The sequence below is a fragment of the Cetorhinus maximus genome, chromosome 7 (genome assembly GCF_964194155.1).
Source record: "Cetorhinus maximus chromosome 7, sCetMax3.hap1.1, whole genome shotgun sequence".
Taxonomy (NCBI): Eukaryota; Metazoa; Chordata; class Chondrichthyes; order Lamniformes; family Cetorhinidae; genus Cetorhinus; species Cetorhinus maximus.
The window spans coordinates 135144058-135160185 of NC_135885.1; the positions used below are offsets into that span (position 1 = coordinate 135144058).

Sequence of the window (16128 nt, forward strand, 5' to 3'; positions counted from 1 at the left end):
AGGTAACAGATATACAGAATGCCACCTGATTCAGTCAGCAAGCTCTTGGCCTGCCAGCTGTGACAGGATCCAGTTAGAGAAGTCCTAATTCTGGGAACAGTACAGGGTAGCTTATTCTCACACTATGGCTGGATCAAACTGAATTAATTCCTATTTGCTAAAATCACAGAGGCTATTTCCTGCTGCTGATAATATTTGCATCTATTTTTCTGACGTTGAAGCATAAAGTATTGGGTCTGTGCCATCCCCTTTGGTGGAATATGCCATATACTCCAGCAATCAGGAAATACTGGAAGTAGATAACATCTGTGCATTGCCAGCGTTTTCTATTTTATTCAAATTCCCCAAACTGAAAGACCTTTTCAGAAGGAGAATCTATGTCACTGGGGATGAATGTGATAAGTCACTATGGAGTATGATGGAATGCATGCAAAGTTATAAAAAATAGCAACATAGTCAATGTCAGAAATGTTAGATTGTTTTTAGTTTCTGTTCCCTAGCCTGAACATTGCCAGTTGACTTTGAGGCAAGGGGGAAAAGGCAGAGGTGAGGATGCAAAGGTTTCACGTGTATAGAAAAGTGAAGGGGTACCAGACTCAATGGCTCCAAGGAGAGAGGGGTAGAATAAGTGGCGGAGATGGTAAAGTAGTAGTTGAGTCATTTTTTCCCCAGCAATTCAAACCCCTGTAGCTACTGATGGCTTATTTCAGTGCCACGCCTCCCCAAGAAAGGAAAGAACAAAGGAAACAGAGAGGGAGTGTGTTAAGAGGAAAAAAAAGCAAAGTGAAAAACAGATGCAGAAGTATACAAGTGATAGAATCAGCAACACAACATCAGAAACAGGTAAAGAGTGACCATATTCTCTGACTTATAGCATAAACTCGAGGGAATCTATTATATCTAGAAAGATACTTGAAGGCCTATGTCACTCTGTTAGCTTTTATGCTCATATTTGAAAAAGCTGAGAAACTCTTTGGCATCTTCCACCAATAGGATTAGGATGTCAACCATAGAAATGCAAAAGGGAATCAGCAACTCAGAGCAAGGAGAATTAAAGATGATGGCTGTTGATAAGTGACTGCATTATTCAGTAAGCCAACATTTCCGCACAAGTTGCAATTATTTTCTCCTTATCACAGCTCCTCCTACATAATGAAGCGTCAATTTTGTAAGACTGTAACTGTTATTTAAAAGCAATCTCCTGGTACTTTATCATACCTGCCATCTTATGTTCCGTCGAGGCCTGGATATGCTCATGTTAAACCTGAGTGATTTCCAATTGCATGCCATGACTGTTTGTCAAGGTAGGAGTTTTACCCAAATCTTTCTCACTTTGTTGTTTCCTATTTGTCAATAAGGAATCCAGCCTTTAAAATTAAAGTCAGCTTTACTAAATTAAATGCTAGTAAAGTATTTAAAACTTCCTGACAACTAAAACTCAACTTTAGGTTTGTTTAAAAAAAAAACAAAGGGTCATGAGGACTCGAAACGTCAACTCTTATCTTCTCCGCCGATGCTGCCAGACCTGCTGAGTTTTTCCAGGTAATTCTATTTTTGTTTTAGGTCTGTTTATATGTGAATGAATTTACATTCACCTTGCTTCATGGTATTTTGTAAAAGGACCATAAAAACTATTAAGACCAGTAGTTACTGCCAATAACCTTAAAAGTGTAGATGTTCACCAACTCATAGATATTTCCTTATAAAAATTAACGTACATCACCAGTGTACAATAAGCCTTGAAATTACCTGATGTTACAAAAGCATTCAGCAACATCCTCTTACTATGCATTTATTCTCAAGCAGTACAAAATGTATAGTAACAAACTAATGATAAAAATTAAACAAAATTATTATTTTAGTGCAAAAGTAATCAAATCTAGTAAAAATTGAAGTCCAGATTCATTTCAACGGCTTTGCTTTTTCTGAATTTATTTTGACTGAAGACGTCTAGTATTTTTACTGTCTGCATTTCTCAAGTTTTTTTTAATTAAACTGATGTCTTAGAGCAGAACTGAAGGATAAGAATGGAATCTCAGAAATGTTTGAGAAGGACTAATTAGAAAATGAAGATCTGCTTCTGTTTACACATCTAGCATGTCTGTCTATTGAGATGTTAAACAATCTTGTTGAAAGCACTGATTGCATTATAAAACGTGGAAAAATTTTGCAAAACAGAGTCTGAAACCCAAGACTGATAGATACCTTTTCCCAATATTGGACATGCTAATTGAGTTTAAATGGCTGATATTTTTTGAATAAAACAGGTTTTTCATGAGCACATTTGTAACCAAATGTTTTTGAATCAAGCACATGGTCTATTAAACCTTTCATTTTTGAAGAGTTAAAGTAAAAAAGGATTCATTGAAGAGGGAAAGCAGCCAGCATACCTACAGAATTAGGGCAGGCAGGGACAAAGACATGATGCTCTGCATCCCCACCCATTTTAATATTCCGTCAATTCACCATCGGAAGTGACTGATGACATACTGTACGTCCGGCCATGTGTGGGTGTGCATGGTGCAATTAATTTCAATGATGAAATGTAATCCATTGTACGTCCCATCATTTGCAACACAATAATAGACATGAGGGATGATTGTTTGTCCCTGGTCATCTAGTGTGCTATGGATAGTGCAGGGGCCTTAAAAAATGTTTTAAAGTTTATATTAGCAGCACAGAAGTCATTGGCAGTGTCACACTGTAGCAGGGCTTTTAGGGGTCTTTATAAGTGCAAGTTCTTCAGAACTCTTGCAGAGGCTGCTGGGGTGTGCTGGGAACTGTAGTTCTCAGCCTCCGAGGCCAGATCTCCGTTTTCAAAAGTTAAGTTTTCTTGTTTATTTTCTTGGGCTCGCAACAGATGGGTATAGAGGCCCAGTCTGAAAGGGAGCAGGAAATCAGGAATCAGGAAGAAGCAAAGAGAGTCAGGGCAGAGATTTAAAAAGGGCAAGAGTTGAGAGTCAGAGTGGAGATTTAAAAAGAGCGTGAGCTGGATTCAGGGCTGAAAGCAGCGCGGAGACAGAGCGAGAGTTCCGGGAAGACTCGGGGCCGAAAGCGGAGCGAGGACGTCACAATTTAAAAAGTGACGCGACGCAGGGGAGGCAGCTGATTGGTAAGTAGGGTCAGGTGAGTACTTCTGCTTCAACTTTTTCTGCTAATTAAACTGCTGCAGTCTATTAGCTTAAACAAAATAAGGCGAGGACTTTGGACTGTAGTGGGAGTGTTTGGAGTGGAATAAGGCCCCTGGCGTAATTAGTATTCTTTAAAGGGAGTAACTAACGAGCTTAATCTAAAGGGAAGTCATGGCAGCAGAGCTCGCACCCATGATATGCTCCTCCTGTGCTATGTGAGAAGTCAGGGACACTGCCAGCGTGTGTCCAGCCGCAGCTACTGGCTAACCGCATTTTGGAGCTGCAGCTGTGGGTGGATTCACTTTGGAGTATCCGCGATGCTGAGATTATCGTGGACAGCATGGTCAGTGAGGTGGTCACATGGCAGGTAAAGACTGAACAGGCAGAAAGGGGTTGGGTGACCACCAGGCAGAGTAGAGGAAGGTAGGTAGCGCAGGAGTCCCCTGTGGTCATCCCCCTCTCTAACAGATGCATCATTTTGGATACTGTTGGAGGAGACAACTTATCAGGGGGAAACAACAGGAGCCAAGTCCATGGCACCATGGGTGGCTCTGCTGCACAAGAGGGGAGGAAGAAGAGTGGCAGGGCTATAGTGATAGATTCAATAGTAAGGGGAACAGGCAGGTGTTCCTGCGGCCACAAAAAACACTCCAGGATGGCATGTTGCCTCCCTGGTGCCAGGGTCAAGGATTTCACGGGGAGGCTGCAGGGCATTCTGAAAGGGGAGGGTGAACAGCCAGTGGTCGTGATACATATTGGTACCAATGACATAAGTAAAAAAAAAGAGATGAGGTCCTACAAGCTGAATATGGCAAGTTAGGACATAAATTAAAAAGCAGGATCTCAAAGGTGGTGATCTCAAAATTACTACCAGTGCCACGCGCTAGCGAAAGTAGGAATAACAGGATACATTAGATGAATACGTGGCTGAAGAAATAGTGTGGGTGGGGGGGGGCGGAATTCAGATTCCTGGGACATTGGGACTGGTTCTGGGGAAGGGGGAGGACCAGTACAAACAGGACTGGTTGCATCTGGGTAGGGCTGGGACCAATGTTCTTGGGAGGGTGTTTGCTAGTGCGGTTGGGGAGGGTTTAAACTAGAATGGCAGGGGGATGGGGACCTGAGCAGGGAGACAGAGGAGGGGGAAACAAGGATAGAAACAAAAGACAGAAAAGTACGAAGCAAAAGAGGAAGACAAGCAAAACAAGGGTGAAAAACAAATGGGGTCATAGTGCAAAATAAAGCTAAGATGACCAACAAGGTTAAAAAGACAAGTCTAAAGGTATTGTATCTTAATGCGCGGAGCATTCACAATAAGGTAGGTGAATTAACAGCACAAATAAATATAAATAATCATGATAAAATTGCAATATATCATTTTGCAATGATATGGAGAGACATGGCTACAGGGTGACCAAGGATAGGATCTGAACATCAAGAGGTATTCAATATTTAGGAAGGGCAGACAAATAGGGAAAGGAGGTGGGGTAGCATTGTTAATAAAGGAGGAAATCAATGCAATAGTGAGGAAGGATATTGGCTTGGAAAATCATGATGTGGAATCTGTTTGGGTGGAGATAAGAAACACCGAGGGGCAGAAAACATTGGTGGGGGAGGTCTATAGGCCCCCAAACAGTAATGGAAATGTAAGGAAAGGCATTAAGCAGGAAATTAGAGACACATGCAATAAGGGTACAACTTTAATCCACATGTAGATTGGACAAACAAAACTAGCAATAATACTGTGGAGGAGGATTTCCTGGAGTGTGTACATGGTGGTTTTTTTAGACCAATACGTTGAGGAACCAACTAGAGAGCAGGCTATCCCAGACTGTGTATTGTGCAATGAGAAAGGATTAATTAACTAATTAACAATCTTGTTGTGCTCCCCTTGGGGAAGAGCGACCATAAAATTCTAGAATTGTTCATTTGGGTGGAGAGTGAAGGAGTTGAATCCGAAACTAGGGTCTTGAATCTAAATAAAGGAAACTGCAAAGGTATGAGGTGCGAGTTGGCAATGATGGATTGGGGAATCTTACTAAAAGGGTTGACAGTGGATAGATAATGGCTAATATTTCAGGAACATATGCATGAATAACAACAATTATTCATTCCTGTCTGGCGCAAAAATAAAACAGGAAAGGTGGCTCAACCATGGCTTACAAAAGAAATTAGGGATAGTATTAGATCCAAAGAGGAGACATATAAAATTGCCAGGAAAAGCAGCAAGCCTGAGGATTGGGAGCAGTTTAGGCTTCAGCAAAAGAGGGCAAAAAGATTGATCAAGAAGGGGAAAATGGAGTATGAGAGTAAACTTGCAAGGAACTTAAAAACTGACTGTAAAAGCTTCTAAAAATATGTGAAGAGAGAAGGATTAGCAAAGACAAACATAGATCTCTTACAGTCAGAAATGGGGGAAATTATAATGGGGACAAAGAAATGGCAGAAGAATTGAACACATATTTTGGTTCTGTCTTCACAAAAGAGGACACAAATAATTTCCCAGAAATGTTAGGGAACCAAGGGTCTCGTGAGCGGGAGGAGTTAAAGAAACTCAGTATTAGTAAAAAAATGGTGCTAGAGAAATTAATGGGGTTAAAGGCTGAAAAATCCCAATGATAATCTACATCCCAGAGTACTAAAGGAGGTGGCCCTGGAAATATTGGATGCATTGGTGGTCATCTTCCAAAGTTCGAATAGACTCTGGAGCTGTTCCTACAGATTGGAGCATGGCAAATGTAACCCCACTATTTAAAAAAGGAGGGAGAGAAAAAACAGAGAATTACAGACCAGTTAATCTAACATCAGTAGTGGGGAAAATGTTAGAGTCTATTATAAAAGACGTGGTAACTGAACACTTGGAAAGCATTAACGGGATTAGACAAAGTCAGCATGGGTTTATGAAAGGGAAATCATGTTTAACTAATCTACTGGAGTTTTTTGAGGATGTAACTAGTAGAGTAGACAAGGGAGAATCAGTGGATGTGGTGTATTTAGATTTCAAGAAGGCTTTTGACAAGGTCCCACATAAGAGGCTAAAGGGCAAAATTAAAGCATGTGGGACTGGGGGTAATATGCTGGCATGGATTGAGAATTGGTTGACAGACCAGAAATAGAAAGTGGGAACAAATGGGTCTTTTTCCGGATGGCAGGTGGTGACTAGTGGTGTACCGCAGGGATCAGTGCTTGGGCCCCAGCTATTCACGATAGATATAAATGACTTGGATGAGGGAACCAAATGCAATATTTCCAAGTTTGCTGGCGACACAAAACTGGGCGGGGTTGTGAGGAGGATGCAAGGTGGCTTCAGGGTGGTTTAGACAAGTTGTGTGTGTGGGCAAACACATGGCAGATGCAGTTTAACGTGGATAAATGTGAAGTTATATGCTTCGGTGTGAAAAACAGAAAGGCAGAGTACTATTTAAATGGTGATATATTGGGATATGTGGATGTACAAAGGGATCTGGGTGTCCTTGTACATCAGTCAATGAAAGTAAATAGGCAGGTGCAGCAAGCAGTTAGGAAGGCAAACGGAATGTTGGCCTTCATTGCAAGAGGATGAGAGTTCAGATGTAGGGATGTCTTACTGCAGTTATACAGGGCCTTGGTGAGACCAAACCTGGAGGACTGCGTGCAGTTTTGGTCTCCCTATCTAAGAAAGGATACACTTGCCATAGTGGGGGAGTGCAGCAAAGGTTCACTAGGCTGATACTGGGGATGGCAGGACTGATGTATGAGGAGAGAATGAGAGGGGATCTGATTGAAACATATACAATTCTAACAGGGCTAGACAGGCTGGATGCAGGGAGAATGTTTCCCCTGGTTGAGGAGTCTAGAACCAGGGGCCACAGTCTCAGGATATGGGGCAGGCCATTTAGGACTGAGATGAGGAAAGATTTCTTCACTCAGAGGGTGGTCAACCTGTGGAATTCTCTACCAAAGAAGGCCGTGGAGGCTGGGTCACTGAGTATATTCAAGAAAGAAATTGATAAATTTTTGGATAGTAGGGGCATCAAGGGCATCAAAATCCATCTGGTTTAAATATTGCAATGAAGTGTTGGAGAGAAAGCGGGAATATGGCATTGAGATAGAGGATCAGCCATGGTCATACTGAATGGCGGAGCAAGCTTGAAGGGCCGAATGGCCTACTCCTGCTCCTAGTTTCTATGGATTTACAGGGTGAAGATCTCTCAGCCCTGGTTCATAAAGCCTCAGTAGAACAAGGAAAAGAGAGAATGGGTTACCTTTTTATTTTTTTGACTGCTCAAATTATAATGGGTGTATTTAAAAGATCTATATTGCGCAGGAAAGCAATGCCAGATGCAATGAACATAAATGCATTCGTTATGCACAGGACTGTTGTGGGTGGAAAGGGTTTCTGAATTCATTTTGTTTTACTGCTTATGGAGAGTGTATTCCCTATGATGCAACATTTTTTAAAACATTTTTCATGAATTTTTGTTTTCAAATTGGTATGATTAACATGAACTGAAAAAGGAAAAGACAGAGCTCTTTGACTCACAGTCAGTGATTCAATAGCATCCTTGTCACTCATGGTTGTTTGTGTAAGGACTTGATTTTTTTCAATTTTAAGTTCCTGCCATTTACTTCATCTGGATTGGAGTTTCATCTTTGATGGCCATAGCTTTAACTTTTCCTCTATTGGTCTTTGCTAAGCTCTGATCTTTGCAGATTGTGGCTTGTGATTTTCCTTTCTGGCCTAGGTCATCCACAACTTGAAGTTTTGTCTTCAGCATTTTACATTCCCCAATGGTGGCGGGGTGGGGTGGAATAATATTCCTGGGAATGCCTTCCCACCGGGTTCCCTCCCGCCCCGACCGCTCTGCAATTATATGGTGGGGCAGGTGAAGCCAAGGCCGGCCCACCCACACTTGCCCAATTGGAGGCCCTTAAATCACCAATTAATGACCACTTAAGGGCTGTTTCCTACCCAACCTCAATTTTTAGGCTGATGGGAGGAGTTCAGGTGCAGGGAGTAAACCAGAAAAATGACACTGCTCATGCCTCGGATGGGAAGGGGGGGAGAGAGGGCGCTTCCATCAACAGCCTCCTTAAAACATCGGGTGCCCCATCACAAGGTCTGGAACCCTACGAGTGCTCTCTCCCCCACTTGCCTCTCCACCAACACCCTCAACCCCCTTTTGCCCACCTCCCCTCTCTGCCGAGACCCCCACTCCTACCTGGTTCTGGACTCTCGGGACTTACACTCTGGGGACCACTTGCAGTCTCATTCCTGTTCAGAGCAGCTTCTGGTGCTACTGTGACTAGAGAGCTGTCAGCCAATCAGATTGGCCGGCAGCTCTCTGAGGTGGGACTTCCTCCCGAGTGAGGGGCGGAAGTCCCATCTCCAGTCAATTAACACTCATTGGAGCATTAAATGGCTGATGGGCAGCCAGTATTGATGGGAATGCGTTCGCTGTCGACACTTGGGATGTTGGGAAGGAAAACCCCGCCATGCTAAACATGTTAGCAAATCTCTTACTCGCTATCTTAAGCACGCTGTCTCGTGTCAGTTACTGAGTTGCAGTTGCATCCTCAGGCCCGTTGCCTTGTTTGCAGATTGCAGGCCATCTTAACAGGCAGCTATTTCATGTCATATGGAATTAGTGCTACAATAGGTTATCTTTCAAGCATCTCCAGCTCAAGGTTCATCAGTGATTCCAAATGGTTGAGTAGATTGTGCTCAAGTGTTCATTGTAGTAGAGCCGATTAAAACTGGAACTCATTGAAAGCATGGGCCACTGTGGTGAGGTTATACTGCAGTATACTACCCCTCAGTTACTCAGTTGCCAAAATTTCAATTTTAACTCAGCTAATTATATAACCTTTGCATATTGGACTTACAGGAGGGTATAACGATCTTAGAGGAGGGTTTGAAAATTTACATACATGTACTTAGTCTTCAAGATTTTAATCTGTCCTGTTCTCGTATTTATATAGCACCTTTCATAACCCCAGGACATCCCAAAGTATTTCACAGCCAATGAAGTACTCCTGGAGTGTAGCAGCCACTGCAGTGCAGGAAATCCAGCAGCTAACCTACAGACAGCATGGTCCCATGGCTACAAAATGAATAACCCAGGCAATCTTTTTCTTTAGTGATGTAGATGAGACACACAAACTGGCCTGGATAACTCTACAATTAGAATCTTCAAAACTTCAGTTTTTGGAACAATAAATCATGTCTTGAATTTGATTCAAAGGACAGTACAGAATACTAGAAAAACATTGTGCATCAGTTTTCTAAACCATAGTTTTTCTCAAGGAGATTCAATGAAGTGCTGAAATTTGAGTGAACAATTAATGCATTATTCTGACTTTGAAATGGGTAGCAAGAGCAGGACCTGATATTAATTTGTTGGTTAGTTTCAACCTCTTTTTCTGGGTTACTTTGACTTTTAGCTTGATAAGTGAAAACAGTTATTAGCAATTACATTCTATACTCTTCTGCAAATATGCACAACTTCTACAGAAGGTGAATTCATGATCAATATGGTAAGAGGGGTAAAATATACATAAATAGCAGTGACAAAGAATTTTGTACAGTAAGCAATATTTGAAACAAAGCAAAAAAATCAATAACTGATCCAACACAAAACAACAAATTAAAATTTTACAAGGGCATATTTCATGCTTGTCGCTGAGGTTCTTTGAGGTCAAATAAAGGAAAACTGATACAGGCTGCCTGGGAACTTTTACTTAATTGCGAAAGGAGAAGTGTTATGATCCGCAGAGATTTATAATTTTCAGAAAGAAAGGAATCTCCACGCCACCAGTGGAAATAAAAAGTGAAATCTTGCCCATCAGTTTAAGACTTTTACTGTAACAAACAAACTAAAATCAACCCAGATCAAATATTAATTAACAGCCAACTGATAGATTTAACTCCAGAAAAAGGTATGTTTCACATTAACTAACGCAGTACTTTTACTCTATGCCACACTTCTGGCAGATAGGCAGCATTAAAGGAACAGTCTCAAAATTACTCCCAGCAGAGGTTCATGCCAGGTCAAAACTTCTAGTGTCCTTCGCCAATTGTTTCACTCCATTTGAGTTTTCCGAATCCAATTATCACCAGCAAGGCACACCTCAACAAATCCCTCTCTGCCTCAGAACACATCAATCCTGGCAATCTAGAATTCCAGAGATTCCTGTATCTGACCCCTTTAAAAGTTTTAGCCGGTTCTTCTAAACACATTTTCGTCATACTTCTCCTCTCCGTCATTTCCCACAGAACAGCAAAGACCTGCCCTTGGGAGAGTTCCAATTCTTTCCTGTCTGTGTCTCAGCAGCAGTGTTCTTTGTTCTGTTTGCTACTGTGAAAGGTGCTAAAACTGCCACCCAATACCTCAGTGGATTTCTATTTGAGTTTCTCGCCCCGTGGCAATCTGAGATCACATGGGGATTTCTCTGAACTGAGGTGTTTACCGGGAATTCACCAACCCCTTTTCATGTCATTTTGTTTTACTTTATAAGTTAAAAGTGCATTTTAAAACTTAATCATCTTGTAAAGTTCAGCATTCATGACAAAAGGTTGCAATATTTGCTTCAAAAATCTTTTAAGAATACATGGATTCCAGTCACCTTTTTTATTTCATGTGGTAACATACTCAGTAGCTGGAAATAGCATTAAGGAAGAAGACCGTCAATTTCTCACCTCTGCTTAAGGCGCCGTTTTGCTGTTGTGGGAACATTAGCACCGTAGCCATAAGAGAAAAGAACCCGTTCTGCATCATCCTCATTTTCCACTGTGGAAAAGCAACAAAATGAATCTAAATATATGCCAATAGACTTTGAAAGATCAAAATAAATTTCAGTCTTGAGTTAACTATTGCGCTATTCATTACCGGTAGGTATTTATCTTTGGATTTTGGAATGATCTTATATATAAAATTAGTGGGCATTAAAAATTGAGGCTCTTCAATGGCTCAACTGATCCACACAAACCAGAGCTGACCACATTGAGTGTTGTAATAGGACATCGATTGTCTTTTTTTTAGATTTGTTCATGGGATGTGGGCATTTATTGCCCATCCCTAATTGCCCTTGTTCAGAGGGTATTTTTAAGAGTCTGGAATTATATGTAGGCCAGATGCCTATGAAGATTGATTATTGTTTCATGGTTATCATACCAGAATTTTAATTACAGATTTTTATTGAATTCAAATTTCACCATCTGCCATGGTGGGATTTGAACCCAGGTCCCCAGGGCATTACCGTGGATCTCTGGATTACCAGTCCAGTGACAATACCACTATGCCACCACCTTCCCTGACTTCACTGTCTCTGAAATAGTGAACTAGATCCACCCAAGTTCCTCAGAGCAGAATCCAAGGTCCAGCTATCTTCAGCTGCTTCACTAATGACCTTCCATCCATCATAAGTGGGGCTGTTAGCTGATGATTGCACCTTATTCAGTTCTAGTCACAATTCCTGAAATAATAAAGCAGTCCATGACCACATGCAGCATGAAATGGGCAACACAAAACACTTGTTTGATATGTGGCAAATACCATCTATCCCACATAAATGCCAGGCAATGACCATATCCAACAACGAAGATCCTAATTGTCTTCCCTTGGCATTCAATTGCATTAACATTGTCAAACCCCCAAGATCAATAGCCTGTAAATGCCATGGCTACTACAGCAGCACTATGACCAGGTATTCCATGACACATTGACACATGGCTCCTCAAAGCCACTCCACTACCTACAATGAACAACTCAGGATTATAATGCAATACTCTTCACCTGCCTGGATGGTGCAGCTGCAACAACACTTGAGATGCTCAACGCCATCCAGGACAAAGCAGACTGCTTGATCAGCACTCCGCAAGCCAGCTTAAGCATTCACTTCCTCCACCAAAGTGCACCATGGCTGCAACGTATAGGATCTACAAGATATACAGCAGCATGTTGCCAAGGCTTTGTCAGCAGCATCACCCAAATCTGCAACCTCCACCACCTAGAAGATGAAAGGAAGCAGGTGCATGGCAACACCATCATCATGTTGCTCCTTCAAATCACAGACCATCCCAACTTGGACATACATCGCCATTCCTTCTTTGTTGTTCAGTCTACATCAGGAACTCACAACCTAATAGCACTGTAGGTGTACCTTCTTCACATGGACAGCAGAGGCTCACCAGAACCTTCTCAAAGTCAACTAGGGACAGGCCGTGAAATGCCAGCTTTGCCAGCAATGTTCATATCCCGCAAATGGATAAAAAAAAAACAGAAATCCACTGGTCCTGCTAAGGACTTAATTTTCAAAGCTTTTAAGGTTGTGAGAAGATGGATCTTTTTGCCCACTATCTCAACATTAAAAATTGGCCATGGGCATCCAAGCACATGTGTGTAGCTCATCAGTCAATAAGAGTTAGAGTTGGCAATATGATTTGGTCTCCCAATTGAATTCTCCTGGACTCTACTGATAGACATTGGTAAGTGCATTCTACCTATACCCTGTACCCTAACATTTCATGATAAAACTGAAACAGGGAAAATGTCCTCCGTGTACTCGGGGCAGAATTTTGCTTGTCGGGGGCCCGCCAGCATGAAATTGCAGTCGCGGCCCGATCGTGGACCGCTCCCGCTCGCCCCCACCGAGCCCGCCCGATGAGGGCAAAATCCTGGCCTCGTTGTAGCAAAATTGTAAGGATGTTCTTTATAAACACATTTACATTTTGCTACACAACACTGCAAAGAAATCTCTGCCTAATCCCAACTATGCTTGTTGACCTACTTTCAGCTGATTGCATTATAACACCATCCAACTCTTCTTCTAGTTTCTCATAGGTCACCAGTCGTGCTTGAAGCTCAGAGTTTTGTGCCTGAAGTTCAGTAGTATGCTTATCTGCTGATGCCTGCAGTCTGTAAAATTCGTTTGTTAAAACCTGTTGAGGGGATAATCCAAGAAATCACAATTAATTATAAACTTGTTTTTACATATTAACTTCTAAAGGCAAATTACATGGAAAATTTAACATTATCAATTTTTGCTAGTTAACATGCTCACATAAAATTCCTTTGTGTGCTATTTAGCAGAGGCATTAAACGATTGACTGTAAAAGGCTAATTATGCTGTTAAATCAACACACCAAGGAATTTTACACAAACCAGCGAATCTCCAGTGCCTTTATAAATGAGGAGTGAAGAACCATTTTATAGTCAGATAAAGAAGGCAGGGGAATAATTGGATCTAGGCAGGAGAAGATGGTGAGAAAGAGGGGTGAGGAGGCATAAGGAAGGGTGAGATCGAGAATGGAGTGAAGAGGAATATGGTGTAGAGGAAGTCTGGAAAATGAGAGTATGGGATAAGAGGAGGGGATGGTGCAGGGAAGGGAGAAAGGGGAAGGTTAGAAAGAGCAGCTGCAGGGATGGGTAAAGTAAGGAAAAGAGTTCGGTGAAAGATATGAAGAGGTTAGGGATGGGAAGAGGCGGATGACAGGGAAAGATACTGTAGGAGAGGGAGGGGACAAAGGAGGAGGGGGTGGGGGAGAGAGGAAGGTATGGAGAGTGGAGGACCAGGGGGACAAAGAAAAGGAAGCTACTCCAGTGAGAAACAGCATACCAAATTTTCACTTCTGCTTGGGTGGAAGTTTAACTCCAGCTTTCCCTGCCCAGGGAATAGCAGCTTCCCTCTTTCGACTGACTCAAAATTCATTTTGGGAGGATGCCATTCAAAAGGTATGAACCCTTTATCATATGATGAGCTTGAGAAATTGTCCCAATGTGGGGAGTGGTTACGTGCCTGTGGCTTTTTTGCTTCTCATTCAGAGCGGACAGGTCATGCACTTAAAGTTTAATGATATAACGTTTATTGTGTGCAACAAATAAATATGGAAAAATATAAGCTATTTGAGCTCAAGTCTTCCTTTTAATGTTACTACTTTAGTATGTAGACTTTGGCTTCAATTATCAGTCAGAAACTTCAAATCTAGTTTATATATTTTATAGAGAAATACTGTTTTCAATTTCCTAACTTCATGTATTATGCAACTCCAACATCTGTAACACAGAAATAAATACCCAGGGATGAATACGGTTAGCCAAAATTGCAATAAAAATTCCGTGAATCTTCAAAAAATATTACAGCATGGTACTTATTCACTGAGGAGATCAGAGTTGAAATTGCATTTTGGATTGATTTTTACATTAAGTCTTCAGAGTGAATTTATAATTCTTTGGCTGGGTCATATATAGGAGTGAATGAAAACTGCAGTGTACTTCTGTTGCATCTGTGTTGAAGACCTTACCGTATAATTTTATGTACTTAATGGAGTATGTACCTTGAAACTTTGTTACCAGGTGAAGGACAAGACTCCAGCCATTCATGAGTTCTTTTGTTGTAAAAAGCATCCTAGTTATCCTCTGTAGCTTAAATTATTAAAAAATGCTTGAATAATTTAAATTCCACAAATAAAGTAAAAGCTTTTAAAAATGTCACAGAACAGAAAGAAGCCTTTTTGTCCTTCAAGTCCATGCCAGTGCTTCCCCCACCCAACCCTCACATGAGCTACCTGGTGTATGGCTCCCCACATCTGTGAATATTCCTCTTTTCCAAGCAACAGTTACAAACTTCTGTCCTACACTACCAGGACTATACAAAGCACATAAAATATTCTGCTTAAATGGATTAGTATTTTTTCCGCATGAATGTATGAGTCGTGACTCTTGCTAATATCAAAATGAGATGTGACTCAGAATACAGTCTTAAAGGTGCTATGTTAAGACAGTTATGTACAAGAAGGAACAAGATTGCCTTAAAAGTAGATTATCCAGCAGCATTCTCCCATTGGAATACTAACTATTTACCAACATATGGAGACTGAATAAATTAACAATATTTCAATTCTACTAACTTGGTCCATCTTATACCAAGAAAGAAAAAGCTGCTGCTTTGATTTAGGTCAGAAAAGTTGGACATTGTGAACAAATGGAGATATTTCATTGGAAGCTATGCCCAGTAGGAAGTACAGATTTGGAAACTCTTGAATGAGTTTAAAAAGAAAGACTGACTTGCAATTATATAATGCTTTACACAACCACCAGATATCTCAAAATGCTTTACAGCCAGTTAAGTAAGTACTTTTTACTTTTTGAAGCATAGTCACTGCTGTAATGCAGGATTAAGAATTACTTTTAATGATTAATCTATTTCAAACCATGTAATTGAAAACATGGGACATCTTAGCAAATGCTTAAAAAAAATGCACGGCATCCAATATTCACTATCCATTCACCAAAGGCCGCCACCCATTCCCAATGGATTCCAAACCTGCACAACATGCCTTAAGTAAACCACTGGTTTTTAATTTTTTATTTGTCTTCATTATTTGGACTAATACTTCTGAAAAGCTATTATAGGTACCACAGAATAGCTCAAGTTTTAAAAAAAATTTTAAGAGCAGATTTTACTTGTTAATTTTAGAAATAAAGTAGTAATTTCAGAGCATGTGGGTAATTTTGAAGAGCAGACATTTTAATTATTTCTGGAAAGCACTGCTTGTACTCATTAGATGCACCTCAAAAGCTTCATTGATATTCTAATATATTTTTTTCATTGTGGTAGTCAAGGTAACAGTCTATAATTCCCAGGATCATGCTTCTGATCTTTTAAAAGATTGGAATAACATTTGTTACTTTCCAGACTTCTGGTGCCATGGTTTTACCTAATGAGCTAAAACAATTTTCCTTAAAGAACTCTCAGACCTATACAATCTGATTGTGGTGCTTTAGAAATATTCAAGTCCACCATATTTTAATGGCTGGTGCTGAGTGTTATTTTTTCCATGTCCTGCATTCTCTCTGAAAGAAAGCTCTCCCCAAGTCACTTTTAACTGCAATTTCAAACTCTCAACCACCTATACTTTGGCCTTTCATTTGCCATGACACTTCTGAAGTTCGTGATCTGCTCAATCGCATCCTCACCTCCACCTTTGTTGTCCTTGTCCCCAGTGAAATCTTTGCTC

At 40.9% G+C, this 16128-nt stretch overlaps 1 protein-coding gene across 2 annotated transcripts in view; it reads right to left on the reverse strand.

Annotated features, from left to right (window-relative positions):
* Positions 1-16128, reverse strand: part of pibf1 (progesterone immunomodulatory binding factor 1) — a 129469-nt gene that overhangs the window by 46546 nt on the left and 66795 nt on the right. For both annotated transcript variants that reach the window (XM_078545990.1, XM_078545991.1), the window contains 2 exons: positions 12900-13050; positions 10810-10900 (listed from right to left, as the gene is read on the reverse strand). In XM_078545990.1, coding sequence (XP_078402116.1) covers positions 10810-10900; positions 12900-13050 — 242 coding nt within the window. The remainder of the gene's footprint in view (positions 1-10809; positions 10901-12899; positions 13051-16128) is intronic.